The sequence below is a fragment of the Eulemur rufifrons genome, chromosome 9 (genome assembly GCF_041146395.1).
Source record: "Eulemur rufifrons isolate Redbay chromosome 9, OSU_ERuf_1, whole genome shotgun sequence".
Classification (NCBI taxonomy): domain Eukaryota; kingdom Metazoa; phylum Chordata; class Mammalia; order Primates; family Lemuridae; genus Eulemur; species Eulemur rufifrons.
The window spans coordinates 25,181,616-25,197,326 of NC_090991.1; the positions used below are offsets into that span (position 1 = coordinate 25,181,616).

At 60.9% G+C, this 15,711-nt stretch overlaps 1 protein-coding gene and 1 pseudogene across 1 annotated transcript; both read left to right on the plus strand.

Moving 5' to 3' along the window:
• The first annotated feature begins 814 nt into the window (after positions 1–814).
• TBX2 (T-box transcription factor 2) lies at positions 815–10,161 on the plus strand. The gene is made up of 7 exons (XM_069481078.1): positions 815–1,527; positions 2,654–2,921; positions 3,876–4,022; positions 5,209–5,285; positions 5,385–5,548; positions 5,984–6,621; positions 8,764–10,161. Exons 1-7 carry the CDS (start codon positions 1,133–1,135, stop codon positions 9,214–9,216), a joined length of 2,142 nt encoding a protein of 713 aa, XP_069337179.1. The 5' UTR covers positions 815–1,132; the 3' UTR covers positions 9,217–10,161.
• Positions 10,162–12,234: 2,073 nt separating this feature from the next.
• Positions 12,235–13,466, plus strand: LOC138392360 (putative uncharacterized protein LINC02875; annotated as a pseudogene).
• Positions 13,467–15,711: the final 2,245 nt, after the last annotated feature.

Consider the following 15,711-nt stretch of genomic DNA (forward strand, 5'->3'; position numbering starts at 1 on the left):
TCCCGGTCCCCAGGACCCGCTCTCCCCGCCGCCAGCGAGCTCAGGGCTGAGTCCAGGGCCTGCCGGGAATTCCAGGTTCCTTCGGAGTCTTCCTGTGAGAGGAGGCGCGGGCCTGGGGGGTCCCCGCGTTTCCTGAGCGCAAGGCCGCCGCGTCCCGCTCCCGCCCGTGCCAGCCCCAGCGGGGCTCTGCCATGGCTCCACTCACCAGCTCCCGCCACCTGGGTTCCGCTCCCGGACCTCGGCCACCCGAGCCTCCCGATTCGCCCGCCCACTGGCCTCGCTTTACGGAGCCTGCAGCCTTCTTCCGGAGCGCCGGGACCCCAGGCGGCGCCGCGACTGGGAGCCGGGTCGGAGGCCAGGCTGGGGCGCGGGCCAGAGCTGCTGGGCCTCCAGGAGCGGGAGAAGGAGGGTGCTCCCTCCCTCTCCTCTCGGGGCCGTGTCAATGCTTTGCACTTGGGGCTGGCGTGCGGCTGGGGGTCCTTCCCCAATGCCCTGGGACCTGGGCACCCCTCGCCTTGGGCCCTGACGGCGGGTCAGGTCGGCCCTCCGCGCTTTCCAGTCCCGGCGCTGGGAGGCGCGGGCGCGGGCGGCGAGGTGGGGGCCGGGGCAGGGGGAGGGGTCTCGGGGCCCGCCGGCCCGTCATTGGTTAATATTTTATTCTGTTGACATGTTTTCTTACTGCTGAGGCTTCCGACACCTTCTCCCCGGCCCCCCCTCCCGGCCGGAGCTTGGCCTGAGCTGTCAAAACTCCGCCCCCGGAGACCCACAATTGGTCCAAAAAGCGTAAAATCAGCAATCAAGGGGGGCCTGGCTCGTTAGCGCAGGGGATCCGAGCAGGGCAGGACATGTGAGATAGTCACAGTTTTCCAGAGATCACGACAAGATCTAACCAGTCGCGCGTGGTCCCTGGCGCCGGAGCCGGCCAGCCCAGCCCAGCCCCGCGCAGAGCCCCCGCCGCCCCCGCGCACACAGCCCCGCGCCCCTTGCGGTGCGCGGGACAGGGAGCCGGGAGGAGCAGCTGCCGCGCCCGCCGCGCCGGTCGTCCGTCCTCCGCGCGCGCCGCCGCCCGGGCCGGGGGTCCGAGCCGCGCGCCCCCGGCCCCGGCCCCCGGGTGCCTGGGCCGGATGTCCCGATGAGAGAGCCGGCGCTGGCGGCCAGCGCCATGGCTTACCATCCGTTCCACGCGCCACGGCCCGCCGACTTCCCCATGTCCGCCTTCCTGGCGGCGGCGCAGCCCTCGTTCTTCCCGGCACTCGCGCTGCCGCCGGGCGCCCTGGCCAAGCCGCTGCCCGACCCGAGTCTGGCCGGGGCGGCGGCCGCAGCAGCAGCGGCCGCGGCAGCGGCCGAGGCGGGGCTGCACGTCTCGGCACTGGGCCCGCACCCGCCCGCCGCGCATCTGCGCTCGCTTAAGAGCCTGGAGCCCGAGGACGAGGTGGAGGACGACCCCAAGGTGACGCTGGAGGCCAAGGAGCTGTGGGACCAGTTCCACAAACTGGGCACGGAGATGGTCATCACCAAGTCCGGGAGGTAGGGCGGCCGGCGGCTGGCGGGCGCGGGCGGGAGGGCGGCTGGGGACCGGACAGCAGCGACCAGCGCCGAGCCCGTAGCTCTCAGCTCCCAGCTCCCGGTTCCCGGCTCTGGCCCCGGAGCCACGCTTTGCTCCCACAGACAACCAAGTTGATTTTTCTCGTTTGGCACCGGAGCGAATTTCTTTTAAAACGAAAACACCAAAATCCCCTGAATGAAATAAAACGAAAACATGCTCCTAACGAATAGCCACAACCGATCCAAGTCCCAGAGCCGTGGAGGCCCCGCGGCTTGGCCCTGGCGGTCTCGCTCTTCTGCCTCCGGGTCCGTCTCCAAACTCCGGGGAAATGCAGCGTCTTGGGAGAGTCTGGGGTCTGCTCCGCCCCCGGAGCCCATAGTGGGATCCGCGTCCCGCTACGCCCTGTCGGGTTGCTCGGTTCCCAACAGCAAGCACCTGGTCAGCCGAGAGCCCGCCGCCTGACCCGGCCGGGGATAGTGTCCCCGGCCGCAGAGCTCGGACGGAGCTCTGGACACATCCGCCGCCCCAGGCCTTAAAGCCAGAAGAAAGCCACAGTCCCCAGCCCCGCCACCCCACGACTCAGCCACTGAGAATGCAGGCCTCAGGCTCACCCTCTTCCCCCGAACTGCAGGATCAGGGCCCCTGATTAGGCGCTGTAACCCAGTTCCCAAAACGAACACTTTCCAAATTTATTTCTGAGCGCTTGGGTCCCAAGTGGGTATTATACTCTGAACGAATTCGAGGAGATTCAGGAGAAACGAGTGTATTTCTAGAGGGCCTAGATTTCTTTCCTGGGCTTCAGCTTTCATCTCAGATCAGGGAGAAAGAGGGTGTCCGGCTCTGAGCACAGGACGGAAGGGAAGCCGTACACCAGACGGTCTGACAGGCAGAAATGGGATCTCCCGGGAGCAGCAACCACAGGTGGGGTCTCCCGGGCAGTGATAAGAGGGCAGAGCAGGCGACAACAGGGAAACAACAGGAAACACAGACCGGAACTCCAGGCAGTGGTGAGCGGTGGCGAGGGGGGGAGATAGAATGGAGAAGACGGGTCCGCGGACCTAGAAGATCCGAGTCCCAGTGGTGTCTCCCCCCTTCCTTCCCTCCCAGGAGGATGTTCCCCCCGTTCAAGGTGAGAGTCAGCGGCCTGGACAAGAAGGCCAAGTACATCCTGCTGATGGACATTGTGGCCGCTGATGATTGCCGCTACAAGTTCCACAACTCTCGCTGGATGGTGGCAGGCAAGGCAGACCCGGAGATGCCCAAACGCATGTACATCCACCCAGACAGCCCGGCCACAGGGGAGCAGTGGATGGCCAAGCCTGTGGCCTTTCATAAGCTGAAGCTGACCAACAACATCTCTGACAAGCATGGCTTCGTGAGTGTGGGCTGGGATGCGGATGGGGATCCAGATCGCAGCACCCAGCAGGCAGCTGGGGAGCAGAGCCTCAGCAGGATTCCCCAGCAGGGAGCGCTGGCCAAACCCCCAAAGTGTCCCTGCCCCTTCACTGCCCTGTGGCCTGCGCGTCCTGGGCCTGGGCCCCAGGGCTCTGCCCTGGAAGCCTGGGGAATGGGGAATGGCGGCTGGGTGGCAAGCTTCAGGCTGCTCACAGTCTCGGTTCCAGTCGGGCCTTTGAGGGCCCCTCCTAGGGTCAAGCGGGAGGCAGGTGAGGCTGGGACTGTGTGTGTAGTGCTGGTCCCAGGGAGGTCACCCTGCTCTTGGCTTGTGGTACTGAGCTTAGAAGACCTCAGCTTGGCCCTAACCCTTCCCCAAGTCCCATGTCCCCAGACTTCCTTCAAGACTAGGGAATTTAAAAGTTCACCCCTGCCCCAGGCTCCCTGAGTCCTTTCCCTCTCCCACAGAAAGATGCCCAACTAGGACAGGGTTTGGGGGTTCTCTCCATTCCTGCCTGAACAAGTCCGCAGTGAATGGGGGATCCATGGGGCAAAAGGAACTGCCATTCTGAGGTAGCGAAGTCGGTGGACCCGCCTCCCCACCCCAGGGTTGGAATCTTCTTACGGTGGGCTTAGTAGGGGACTTAGCAATGGGACCAGGAAGAGAGGGTAAGAGTGGAGTTGAAGGGTTTTGTTCTATTTTGCGTTGCTTTGTTTTATTTGTGTCCAACTGGAGGAAAAAAAATTTTAAGTGGAGAGAGAAAGGGAGAGAAGCTGTGAGCAAAAATATTGAAGAAAAAGAAATACAGGCGAGAAAAGAGCAAAGAAACGGGAAAATGGGGAAGGGGCAGAACCAAGAGAGAGACAAAGAAATGGAGAGGAAGAGGTCGGGTCCCCAGAGGGAGACAAGCTCTGGCTGACCCCCGCCCTCCCGCAGACCATCCTGAACTCCATGCACAAGTACCAGCCGCGCTTCCACATCGTGCGAGCCAACGACATCCTGAAGCTGCCGTACAGCACCTTCCGCACCTACGTGTTCCCAGAGACCGACTTCATCGCTGTCACTGCCTACCAGAATGACAAGGTGCGTGGGGTGGGCGGTGGGCCCAGCCCCTGCACCGAAGCCCCTCAACAAGTGCACGCTCCAACCCGCCACTCACCCCCGCCCCCGCAGCCCCCCAACCCGCTCCCGGCGCTCACGGCCACTCCCGAGCACCGAGTTACTCGCAGCGCCCACAGACATCCTCCAGCCTCCCTTTCGAGCCCAGGACACGTACACACAAGCTCCCTGGGGGCGCGCGAACAGCTGGGTGCTCGTTCGGGTGGAGATGTTTGCTTAGCAATTAGCAGAGACTCCAGGCCCTCGCTGACATTTTTACATTTTATTCGTTTATTTCTTGGCTCAGGAATGGGAATTTAAATGAAGAGAGGGCGCCTGAGGCAATCTGCCCAAGCTTTCGCGATGCTTGGAACCCAGGGCCCAGTTTTCACTTTCCTGGGGGAGCCAGAGGGTGGGACAGGTGACACAGCTCCTCAAGCACCCCTGGCTACTTACTGTTCTGGGTCAGTCCAGGCCCTGGACTCCTTGGAAGGTGCTTAAGAGAATTTTCCCTCAAGTTAAAGGGCGTTTTCTGCTTGCTGCCTTTTTACACCCTCGTTCTGGTGGGGCAGAGCAACACCCCCACTAGGCCTGTGCCCAGTGACCACTGTCGGGCGAACGAGAGGGCACGAGTGTTGGTGCCGGTTGTTCCGTCTTTGTGAATCAACGCATACGCCTGGCTTTGCTGCTCCCTTTGGGGACACTTGGATTCTTGTGGAGGCGCGTGAATTCGTTTGGTTCTGTGGGCACTTGTTCGTTCTGTGTATTCTTGCGTGTGCACGGGCCGGTGAATCTGTGTGTACCTGCGGACTTAACGCTTCCGCTGCTGTCGCCGTGCACGCCTGCTGAGGTGCGGAGTCGTTTAACTTGCGTCACCGCGCTGGCCCGTGTGCATGCTTGGGCCGATTTCCACTCTGCGAGCACAGTGTAGGGCCGGTGTGTTCAGGGATTATTCCTGGAATGAAGTCTTTGGAGGAGGAGAGACCTTGTCACTTTCTTCAAGGCCCGCCCGCTGGCCTCACCTAAGGGCGTCCTATCCCAGGCGGGCGGGTACCAAGAGGACATTCCTCGGGTCTCCCCTCTGCGGCCGGCAGCCGCTGACCTCGGGATGCCCCCGGCCAGGCTGGAAGAGACACGGCCTGACCTAGCACCGCTCCCTCGGTGTCCGCAGATCACGCAGCTGAAGATCGACAACAATCCCTTTGCCAAGGGGTTCCGGGACACCGGGAACGGCCGGCGGGAGAAAAGGTGAGGAGGGAGCAGGACGGCCCCAAGGCGGGTGCCCGCGGGGGCAGGAGGCAGGAGGGGTGCGCTCCTCGCTGACTCGCTCCCTCCGCTCGTCCCCAGGAAGCAGCTGACGCTGCCGTCTCTGCGCTTGTACGAGGAGCACTGCAAGCCAGAGCGCGACGGCGCCGAGTCGGACGCCTCGTCTTGCGACCCTCCCCCCGCGCGGGAACCACCGCCCTCCCCGGGCGCAGCGCCCAGTCCCCTGCGCCTGCACAGAGCCCGAGGTGAGGGTCGGGGGTCGGACGGGAGTGGGGAGAGGGAGCAGGAGAATGTCTCCTCAGGGCACCGGGCTGGCCTTTTGCTCAGCGACTCGCTAATCTTAAAGGCCTGGGAGGAAGCACCAATGATGTGTCTGGAATGGGGCTTCCAACCCGGGTCTTTCCTGTGAGGGTGGCCCCTGGTAGCCAGACGGTCCTCTGGACTCCGAGCTTGGCCCCTCGGGCGCTGGGGACTCTGTGATAGTAAGGTTTCCTCTCCAGGGCTCGATTTCTTCCACTGTGGGTCTTGGATTAGGTGACCTGCGGCTGCCCCTTGCCCCACTCTAGACGCTCCTCCGACTCGCCTCCCCTGGGGTCTTTTCAAGTCTCCCCGGCCCCGAGGGGGCGTCGCGCCCGTCTCCGCCGGGCCGCTGTAACCTCGCGCGCCTTCTCTCCCCGCAGCCGAGGAAAAGTCGTGCGCCGCGGACAGCGACCCGGAGCCGGAGCGACTGAGTGAGGAGCGCTCCGGGCCGGCTCTAGGCCGCAGCCCGGCTCCGGACAGCGCCAGCCCCCCTCGCTTGACCGAACCTGAGCGCTCCCGGGAGCGGCGCAGTCCGGAAAGGGGCAAGGAGCCCGCTGAGAGTGGCGGGGACGGCCCGTTCGGCCTGCGGAGCCTGGAGAAGGAGCGCTCCGACGGCCGGCGGAAGGACGAGGGGCGCAAAGAGGCGGGCGAGGGCAAGGAGCCTGGCCTGACGCCGCTGGTGGTGCAGACAGACAGTGCGTCCCCCCTGGGCACCGGACACCTGCCCAGCCTGGCCTTCTCCAGCCACCTGCACGGGCAGCAGTTCTTTGGGCCACTAGGAGCCGGCCAGCCGCTCTTCCTGCACCCAGGACAGTTTGCCATGGGCCCCGGCGCCTTCTCTGCTATGGGCATGGGTCACCTGCTGGCCTCGGTGGCAGGCGGCGGTGGCAATGGCGGAGGAGGAGGGCCCGGGACCACCGCGGGGCTGGACGCTAGCGGGCTGGGTCCCGCGGCCAGCGCAGCAAGCACCGCCGCGCCCTTCCCATTCCACCTCTCCCAGCACATGCTGGCATCTCAGGTAAGGCCTGTGATCTGGTGGCAGCACAGAGGGAGGAAGAGCAGCGAGCTGGGTGGCTGAGGCGAGCAGAGGGCTTGAGGGGGGCCAGAGGTGCTCCGAGTCTCCAGCAGGCAAGAACTCCGTAAAGGGGAGGCCTGATGGACGCTTTGGGTGACACCTCGGTTCTGAGAAGCTAAGACTGTAGGTCCGGGGTCTGGCCAGGGCACTGCTTCTGACTCCTGTGTGACCTTGGGCAAGTCCCTGACCCTCTCTGGGCCTGTTTCATTCTCCATGACCCCAGCAAGGAGTGAGGCACCCATCAATACTCTTCTGACTCTGACAGACCAGGGCCGCCCCTTGGCTTTTGCGAAGTCCACTTTCCTGGCCTTAGGGAAAATTTTTTAGGAGAAAAGACTCTTGGTTCCCTGTCAGTCCTGAAAGGGTAGGGCGGCTGGATAAAGGGAGAAGGAAATTTTGCATTGTTTTCTGAACAACTGACCACCAAAATGACCCACCTCCCAGATGTCTCGGCCCGTTCAGGCCCTGTACAGACTGGTCTTTCCCCTGACTTGAGTTCCCCAACTCCCCCAAACACATCTCAGGGAAGGGGTACTCAGTTCCCCAGGCCCTGGTTAAAATTCTGAGCTCCCGCGGGAGAGTTTATGAAAATGTGGCCAGCGGCACACTAAGGAGATCTGATGGGGAGAGCGGTCTCTTTGGTTGCTTGGGTGGAATATTCCCTGTGGAAATATTTGGAATCTCTTCATTCATTTTCTTCCCTCTGAGGTTTCTGGCAAATTGAACCCTCGAGATCTTATCTCAAGGGAAGGAATATAGGAGTTCAGGTCTGAGAAAGCTCCTTTGGTTCAGAAGCAAATATTTTTAAAGTTGGGGGGGGGTTCTGAAATGAGGTTTGAACGGAGCTCAATGTCTGTGTATGGAGTGTTTGAGGTACCAGCATCACATATCTAGGGCTCTCTGTAGGGGAAGACTCTGGAGAATGGCATTCAGGGCCTCGGAGGTTTAATCTGCACCCTTGTTTCTGTGTGTATGTGAATGCCTCCTCCCTGCACAAACTCTACTGATGAAGGTGGGTGTCATAGAGGTCATGGGGAAGTCAGGGCTTCTAGACACAGCCTGGTCAGCAGGTGCACAGCCAGAGTGAGAGTACCCAGCACTCAGGAGGCATCAGTTGGTACAAGTACTAGTGGTTAAGTTCCCAGACCAGTGCAGCCCTCAGGTAAAACCAAATCCTGAGACATCTGTCACCTCCTTTCTTCCTCTCAACCTGAGATGCTGGGTCTGAAATGTCCAGCGGGGCTTGACCCTCTCAGAAAGGGTATTTTCTCACTGACTCAGCTGCCTCTTTCCTTTTCTCTGCTTAAGGCCTGAACAGTCAGCCCCCTGCCCTCCTCCCCATGCCCACACTCTGGGGAGTGAGCCATTATCTCAAAGGTCAGATAATCCCAAACTCAGGCCTCATGCACTCAAGCGGTGTCTGTCCAGGGTTCCTGGCTGCTGCGCTCTCCACAGGCAAAGACTTTGCATTCCTTCCTCAGCTGCCACTGAGGTGCTCACGCCAGGAGTTCTCTGTAGAACACTCAGGCCAGTTTTCTGAACTGGTTGGCACCTGTGCCCTTCTCCTGGCCCAGGCAGCAGACCCCTGAGCAGGTGAGCAGGCAGAAGGGGACTTTCCAAAGCTCCTCCCTCTGCCTGTGCTCCCTTAGCCCTTTGGAGCCTGCAGACAGGAGGGGTGGGGAGGGCACTGCTCTAAATGAGCAGAACCTCCCAAGACAGCCAGAGCTGCCTGCCTGCCACCTGGCCCTATGCCTGTCTGGTTTCCTCCCCCCAGGCCTTTGCCTATGCTAGTTCAGCCACCTGGAATGTCCTTTCCCTTACCCCTACTGTAATACCCAGCACAGAGCTTGATGGCACCAGGCCTTTGCATCATAGCCTGAAATAATCTCTCTCTTCTAAATGGGTTTGGCCATGGCTCATGCCTACCTGTGCTGCCTGTAGTCATAGTTACGTGAGCTCTGGTTTTATATCCCTAAAGCAGCAGGGCAAGGAATACTGGTTATAGCACCACCCCCAGCACACAGCCCACCCTCAGAAATATCTCAGGCAGGACGTCTAACCCTTGTCTCGTTCGGTTTCTTCTAGGGAATCCCAATGCCCACTTTCGGAGGCCTCTTCCCCTACCCCTACACCTACATGGCAGCAGCGGCCGCAGCCGCCTCGGCTTTGCCGGCCACCAGTGCTGCGGCTGCGGCTGCTGCAGCGGCTGGCTCCCTGTCCCGGAGCCCCTTCCTGGGCAGTGCCCGGCCCCGCCTGCGCTTCAGCCCCTACCAGATACCAGTCACCATCCCGCCTAGCACTAGTCTCCTCACCACCGGGCTGGCATCCGAGGGCTCCAAGGCTGCAGGGAGCAACAGCCGGGAGCCCAGCCCCCTGCCTGAGCTGGCTCTGCGCAAAGTGGGGGCCCCGTCTCGCGGTGCGCTGTCGCCCAGCGGCTCAGTCAAGGAGGCGGCTAGTGAACTGCAGAGCATCCAGAGACTGGTGAGTGGGCTGGAGAGCCAGCGAGCCCTCTCCCCCGGCCGGGAGTCGCCCAAGTGAAGGGCTGCCCAGCTGCTCCACTGCCATGCAGACCTCCCGGGCTGCCTGCCCCTGCTGCTTGGGACGTGTACAGCACAGAATGGGTATTTATTTAAATAAAGGAGCAAAAGTGGGCTGCAGCAGCCAGAATAGAGCTTTGTCTGGCAAGGTGGGTCCTGGGACACTTCCCTGGGTCTCAACAAGAATCAGGCTGCCAGGAACACAGTCGCTTTGGAGCCACTGGACTCGTCCAGATCTGCTCCAACATGAAGGTGTGGCTTCGGAGGGGTCTCTCCGGTCTTCCAGCGCAGTGAGAGGCCTTATCTCCGGCCCAGCGGTCCCTTCAGAAGCCAGAAGGTGCAGGGGCCAGGGGTGTGGGCTTCGAAAGGTGTCCTAGAGCCCTTGGCCTTGGGGCTGGACCGCGTGAGAAAGTGGGGTGGAGGATGCAGGAGCCAGTGAAGTCTGAAGTCAGTGTAGACCTGAGCTGGGAGACACCTGTCCTTTTAGTCCTCCCACCTCTTCCCCCAAGAGACGGGCACCCCTCCCACCCCTGGATCAGCGGAGGGAGTGGCGCTTCTGCCTTGAGTCCCCAGGGAAAAAAAGATATTTATGAAATAAATGGTAATTTGTGTAAATAAGCTTTAAGGTTCCCAGAATATGCAAATTGGTATTAATTTATTCAAAGGTGTACATTGCTGTGTACATATATTTAGAGATTAACTCGTAGCATTTAATTTTTTTTCATTTTACATGAGCATCTATATTGTACAGGGCTGGGGGCTCTTGGCTGCGGGAGAAGGCCCCGAGCCCCGGAGCAGCCCCCACCCGCCCCGCCGGCCCCTTGGCCCCTCCGCCCGGGCTTTGCTCGCCGGGCCCGCGGGCTCCACCTCAGGTTTTCACTTTTCGCTTCGGAGCGAGAACGAAACGACAAAAACGCGAGAAAACAATAAAACGCTACAATGCGAAGTGAACGGCGCTGTGCGCTCTGTGGGCCGCGCGGGGCTGGGGCGCTGCAAGCGCGCAAAGAGGGACCAGCGGCGGGAACAAAAGGTCGGGCGCCCCTCGCTCAGCGGCAGCTGCACCCCGGGGGCGACAGCACGAATGGGGCCTCGGGCGGAGCCGCGAGGCCGGACGGCGCCGGCGCAGGGCACTGGCTGGGCCAGGAGGCGCCGCGCCGCCTCGCGCCCCTCGCGTCCCCCGCGTCCCCCGCGTCCCCAGCCAGGGCCGGGCTCCCTCTGCTGGCCACTCGCCGCTGTCCGCCGCTCCAGCCGCTCCACGCCTCGTGCCTGCGCACTGGAGCAGGAGAAGCGCGGCCGAGTGCCCTGGACTCCCGACTCCCTTTTGGGGGCACCGTAGTGGAAGTGCATCCCCTCCTGGGTGGGTGCTCCCTGCCCCCTCTCCCTTCCGAGGAGGGACTTGGCCGTACCCTCTCCCCAAATACCTCTGACCCTAGAGTTCTTTCCCATCTCTCTGCCTCCTGAACCTCCTAGAGAAACATTTTCTCCGTGTCAGGACTGTTGATTAGAGTGGCAAAATCTGGCCTAAAAGTTCTTCCTAAATCCCTCTTGGGGGTGTGGAGAGTGTAGCTCAATGGGCTGTTCCCTTTTCTGCCTCAGTTTCCCCTGTATAATAATGGCCAGGGTCTCTCTGGGGGTCCCGCTGAGTCAGATTCCATTGAGCTGGTCCTTTCCCTGCCACCCACTCCTGCAAGGACAGCTGCCACCCGCCCCCATCCGGTGAGCTCCTGAGGGCGCCATCTTCTCTCCTTGTCCTCACCCAGCTAGCATGTGTCTTCAGCCCCAAATCTTAGCAATGGGAGTGGTGAAGGGGTGGGATACGGCCCGTCACCCCTTCAACCATGTTCTGTCAGTTACCGATCACTCCACTTCCGTCCCAAGTCTCTATTCTTTGAGCCTTAAGGATCCTTGACGCCCTGGCCAGGCAGGCTGCCCATTTTGGGCACTGCACGGGGTGGGGGCTGGGGGGTAGGGTGGCATGGGGGTGCTGGCTTCCAACTCAACAAGGACACTAGGGATGGTGAGGTAGAGGAGTGAAGGTGGAAGTGCAATTGACAGTTAGGCCTCCAAACGCCCAGGACGCCTTCGTGGGCCAACACATTTATAAAGAAAGAGAACTGTGTCCTCCTCTCCCAGGAGGGCGCTGTCCGCAGGACGCTGAATTCGGCTGGAGAGGGTAGGGGGCATTGGCTAGTGCGTGAGCGGGAGGGCGCAGAAAACCACGTTCCAACCCCCGGAGGGTGGGTTCTGGCTTCTCTGCCTCAGACCTGCGGGCGGGACGAGGAAGGGGCAGTCCAGGAACCGGGCGGGACAGGTAAGCCCCTTTCCTAGCTCGAATAGAATTCCTCGTGGGCAGTGTGTTTATTCAATTCGCTTCGGGCTAAAACGCCTCTAAAATTCGTAGAGCAGGGGTGCGTTCGCTTCTTTCGGCTTCTTACTTTCAGCATGACTAGGAGGGAGAGTTGGAGTTGGCTGCGGGCCCGCGGCGGCCTGCAGACAGGGCTGCTGACACCAGGGGGCAGCACCTACCTGGGGCCGCGGGCAGAGACGCGAACCCGAGGAAGGTGGCTGCGAAGGCCTGGCCAGGCGGCCTCATTGCAGCTGCATTCTGGTCGCGTCGTTGCTGCAACAACACGAGTGGGGTCAGGTGGTACCCCAGGGCCTAGAGATTCCCCGCGCCCCAGCCGCAGCCTCCTGCCGCACACGTCCCCGCCCAGAGTCGCCCACCCGGCGCTGAGCTGGGCCCCAGCTGGGAGCCTCAGTGCGGCTGCGGGAACCTGCGGCCGGCGGCTGGGCCTTGTCCCAGACAAAGGCCAGGCCACTCCCAGGCCCAATTAAGCCACCAGCCTCCCTGGCCTCCCAGCCCTCATTGTCCCCGGGGTCGCCAATTAGCCCAGGCGCCCCGCGTACCCGCTGCTCCGGTGCCCCAAGGCATCCTTAACCCTTCAGGGCCTGGCACCAGAGGCCCTGGACGGCAAAGCTGCCAGCACGCGGGCCTGTGAGGAGGGCGTGTATGGGAGTGATGGGGATTAAGGGGTCGCTGAGGCCTGTTGGTGACCTAGAATGTTGCCGTGGGACCTCGTGTGTTGGGAGTGTAGGGTCTGAGAGGAAATTATGCGTGTCACTGAGGGCTTGTGAAGGTAATTCACGGGAGGATTCGGAACCGAGGGTGTAAGTGTGGGGACTCTGTGAGACCCCTGGCGGCTAAACAGCACGCATCCTGAGAGCTAAGGGACCGCGTTTCCTCCCCGGTTAATCGGAGTCTTCCGAGCCCTCAAGCCATTCCTTCCCCCACTCCCCCGCTGCTGCGATCTGGATCATGAGTGGCCCGTTCCTGCCCTGCCGAAGGGCGCAGAGCCCGGGGGCACCTCACCAGCGCACCGCCAGCTCCGGCGCGGGGCATTCCTGGGGACGGGAGGGGCGCGATCAGCCTTGCGCTCCCCAGGACGCCTCCACATAAACTACCGGGCTGGAGGTCCCGACCCCCCACTTCCTGGCTGTGGGACGGCCCCTTGAGGTACAGAGCCTCAGTGAGACCTTGATTTAAACTCTGAGCATGCCTTCCTCCGCTTTGGGAAGGACTCAAACTCCAATCCTGCTTCCTCTCCCTCCTGCGCCGTCCTTGACCCCAAAGTTCGGAGCACCAGCCGGCAAGCAGGGTCCCGAAAAAGTCTGAGCGCTCCGTGCTCTGTGGACTGCGCAGCGGCGGAGGGGAGTCCCGTGCACACTTGGGGACGGGGGCAAAGGGGAGCGAGTCGGAGCTCCGGGTCCTCCCTGGGCACTCTCCCGGGAGTGCCTTCAGGAGTGGAGGCTGGTCCCCCCCCTCACTAAAAATGTTTGGGTGCCTCTGTCCGAGCACGCCTGGGACTGTTTTACCCCTGGAGTTCCTTTTCTGCTCCACCTCATTTGATGGGTCCCAGGACCTTGAACCCACTCCGGAAGCACTGGATTTCCAGAGCCGGAGGCCACCCCTGTTTTCCCTGTCCCTCCTCTTGGCGCCGGGAGCGAACCTGGAGCCCGCTCAGTCCGCGGGCCGCGGCAACTCCCCAAATGCCCACGAGATGGCGCTCCAGGCCAGGGGTCGGCCGCGGCCGGACCGCGCGCCCTGGGCTAGAGCCGAAGCTGGACAGAGGGACCCACGGTGAGATGGGCACACAGACGGAACCACGGGCTGACGTAGATCCAGGCCCAGAGACTGGCAAAGGCAGCCGAGGACCGAGGGGTTCCGGACGGGGGCTGCGGACACATGAATGAGGCCGCCTCCCCTGTTCTTTTTGGGCTGCCCTGCAGTGTCAACTCTCCGACCTGGGAGGCCCAGCTGCAAACACCGCCCCGTCGTCTTCTGTGTGCCTGGCTGGGCTGGGGCCCTCGCGATCCCTCTCGGGGTAGGGAGGCCACCTGCTTCCAGTCTTCCTGGCCTCTCAGAAGCGGAGCTATGGCAGGGATGGGATCCATGAACGGCTCTGGCCGGTGGGAGCCTGGGGGCCACCTCGACGATGGGGGTGGGAAGTTGAGGCCGCACTGGAATCGGCCGGGATCCAGTGCTCCTCCCATCGAAAGGTCCGCCTCCGCTGCTACCTGCCGGTCCTCACCTCCCTCGCCGGGTCAAGGGCCGCCCTTGCAGGATGGGCCTTGTGAAGCTGCTCACCTAAGATCCTGACTCCATACACCCGGATGCCAGAGGCTTTGGGTCTGTGTTATCCCAGCGGGAGGTGGTAGGGAATGGGAGGGTCAGGGGTCAGCCTGACAATCTCTCCCTTGGATTAAAAGCCACCAAGGTTTTGGGTCAGGTTTGATTGAATGGGGGAAGTGTGTGTGTGTCTGTGTGTCTGGTGGCCGGGGAATGCCAGAGTTGGAGCAGGGGTAAGGGGTGGGTTTTGAGTCCTTAATGTCCCCAGATGAGCTCTGGCAACCTCGGAGATTAATCCTACACACATTTTCTGAGAATACACCTCTAGAAAGCAGCCCAATTAACACCAGTCTAGGATCATTTCCACTCCCACACAATCACTAGCTTGTTATGTGGCCCCAGCCAGGTGTCTTCCCTGCACTAGGCTCTCAGCGCAGCTCTTTCCCCCTTCAAAGTACAGTATAACAGAGGATAGGACCAAAGTTTTGGCAACTTAATAATTATCTCCATGTCCATCTAGGGCTGAAGCAGCCACTTGGGAAGAAAACTAGACAGGAGATAGGTACAAGGTCAAACTCTGACTCTAGCTATGAGACATTGGACAATATGACTTTATTCTCTGGGGACCAGAATCCTCATTTGCAAAATAAGCAGTTTGGACTACAATCAAATTGATCTGTGAATGACCAGTTGACCTTGGCCCAGTTTCCAGTGACCCCCAGCCTCAACTGCTTCAGACAAGAGCCAAGGACTATGTTTCCATTTAATGCTTGAGGCACCTGAGCCTGAGAGATAGGCGGAGTCCTTCACAGACCCTGGGGACCTTGGCTGTTGTTGCTAAGATTCTTGGGGTGGGGGCAGGGCTGGTGGCCTGGATGAATTCCCAGTTAGGAAATTGCATTCTAGGTCCTGAAAGCCTCCTGGGAATGGCTGGCTGCAGCTGCCTCCACTCCCTGTGGGCCGCGGTTCTCACCGCTTTGCCTTCCACCGCAGACCAGGCTGCTTTTGCAGAGCACAGACTGGTGGGTTGGGGGGTGACTTTGGCACCTAGCACCACAGTTTGTTGACTATTTGTGACTTCTCCCCAAAGAGAGAAAGGAATACCAATGGAGAACATTCAGGCATCCATATTTAAGGGTGTGCCCCAAATCTGGGGTACCAAACAGGCTAATTCCTCACCTGTGTGGAAGGCTTTAAGGCTTTCAAACACTTTTGCTGAACCCTCACTAGTGGGGTAGAGATTACAAGTCACCATTTCACAGATGATGACATCGAGTTCAGAGAAATTAAGTGAGGTGCCCAAGGCCATCCCATACATAAACGTCAGAGTTCTTTCGCAATCCCATGGCCTGGCCCTTGGAAACATAAGCTGATGAAGTGATGATGGGTGACACTCAGCCTTGTAGCTGGGAAAGGGCAAAGGGTCTGGGGGAGTGTCCGGATGTCCTGGCCAGGAGGTGTGTCTGTGGGAGAAGCAGCCTGACTCAGGGCCCAGGTCCAGGAGGCCAGGGAGAGGGTGGCCTTGGGGCTGCACATCAGCCCAGCCAGGCCTGCAGGGACCCCTGGTGGGGGCAGCGGTTTCTCGTGTGTAAAACAGTAACAGGGGCTTGAAAGGATTACCTGCGACAGCGACAGGGCAGCTCATGTTCGCTCTCATTATTTATTTCCCTCCCAAAGAGAACAGGATGTCCTTGAGCCCCATGGTGCTCCCACCGGAGGCTGGCAAGAGGACCTGTGGAACACCCACAGCGTGCTAAACACACACACACGTTTTCTCATGTCATTCTCAGCACTGGGCAGTTGGTATGATCATTTCTATTTTACAGAGGAGAAAACCAAGGCTTAGACCTGCTCAAGGTCATAGAGCTG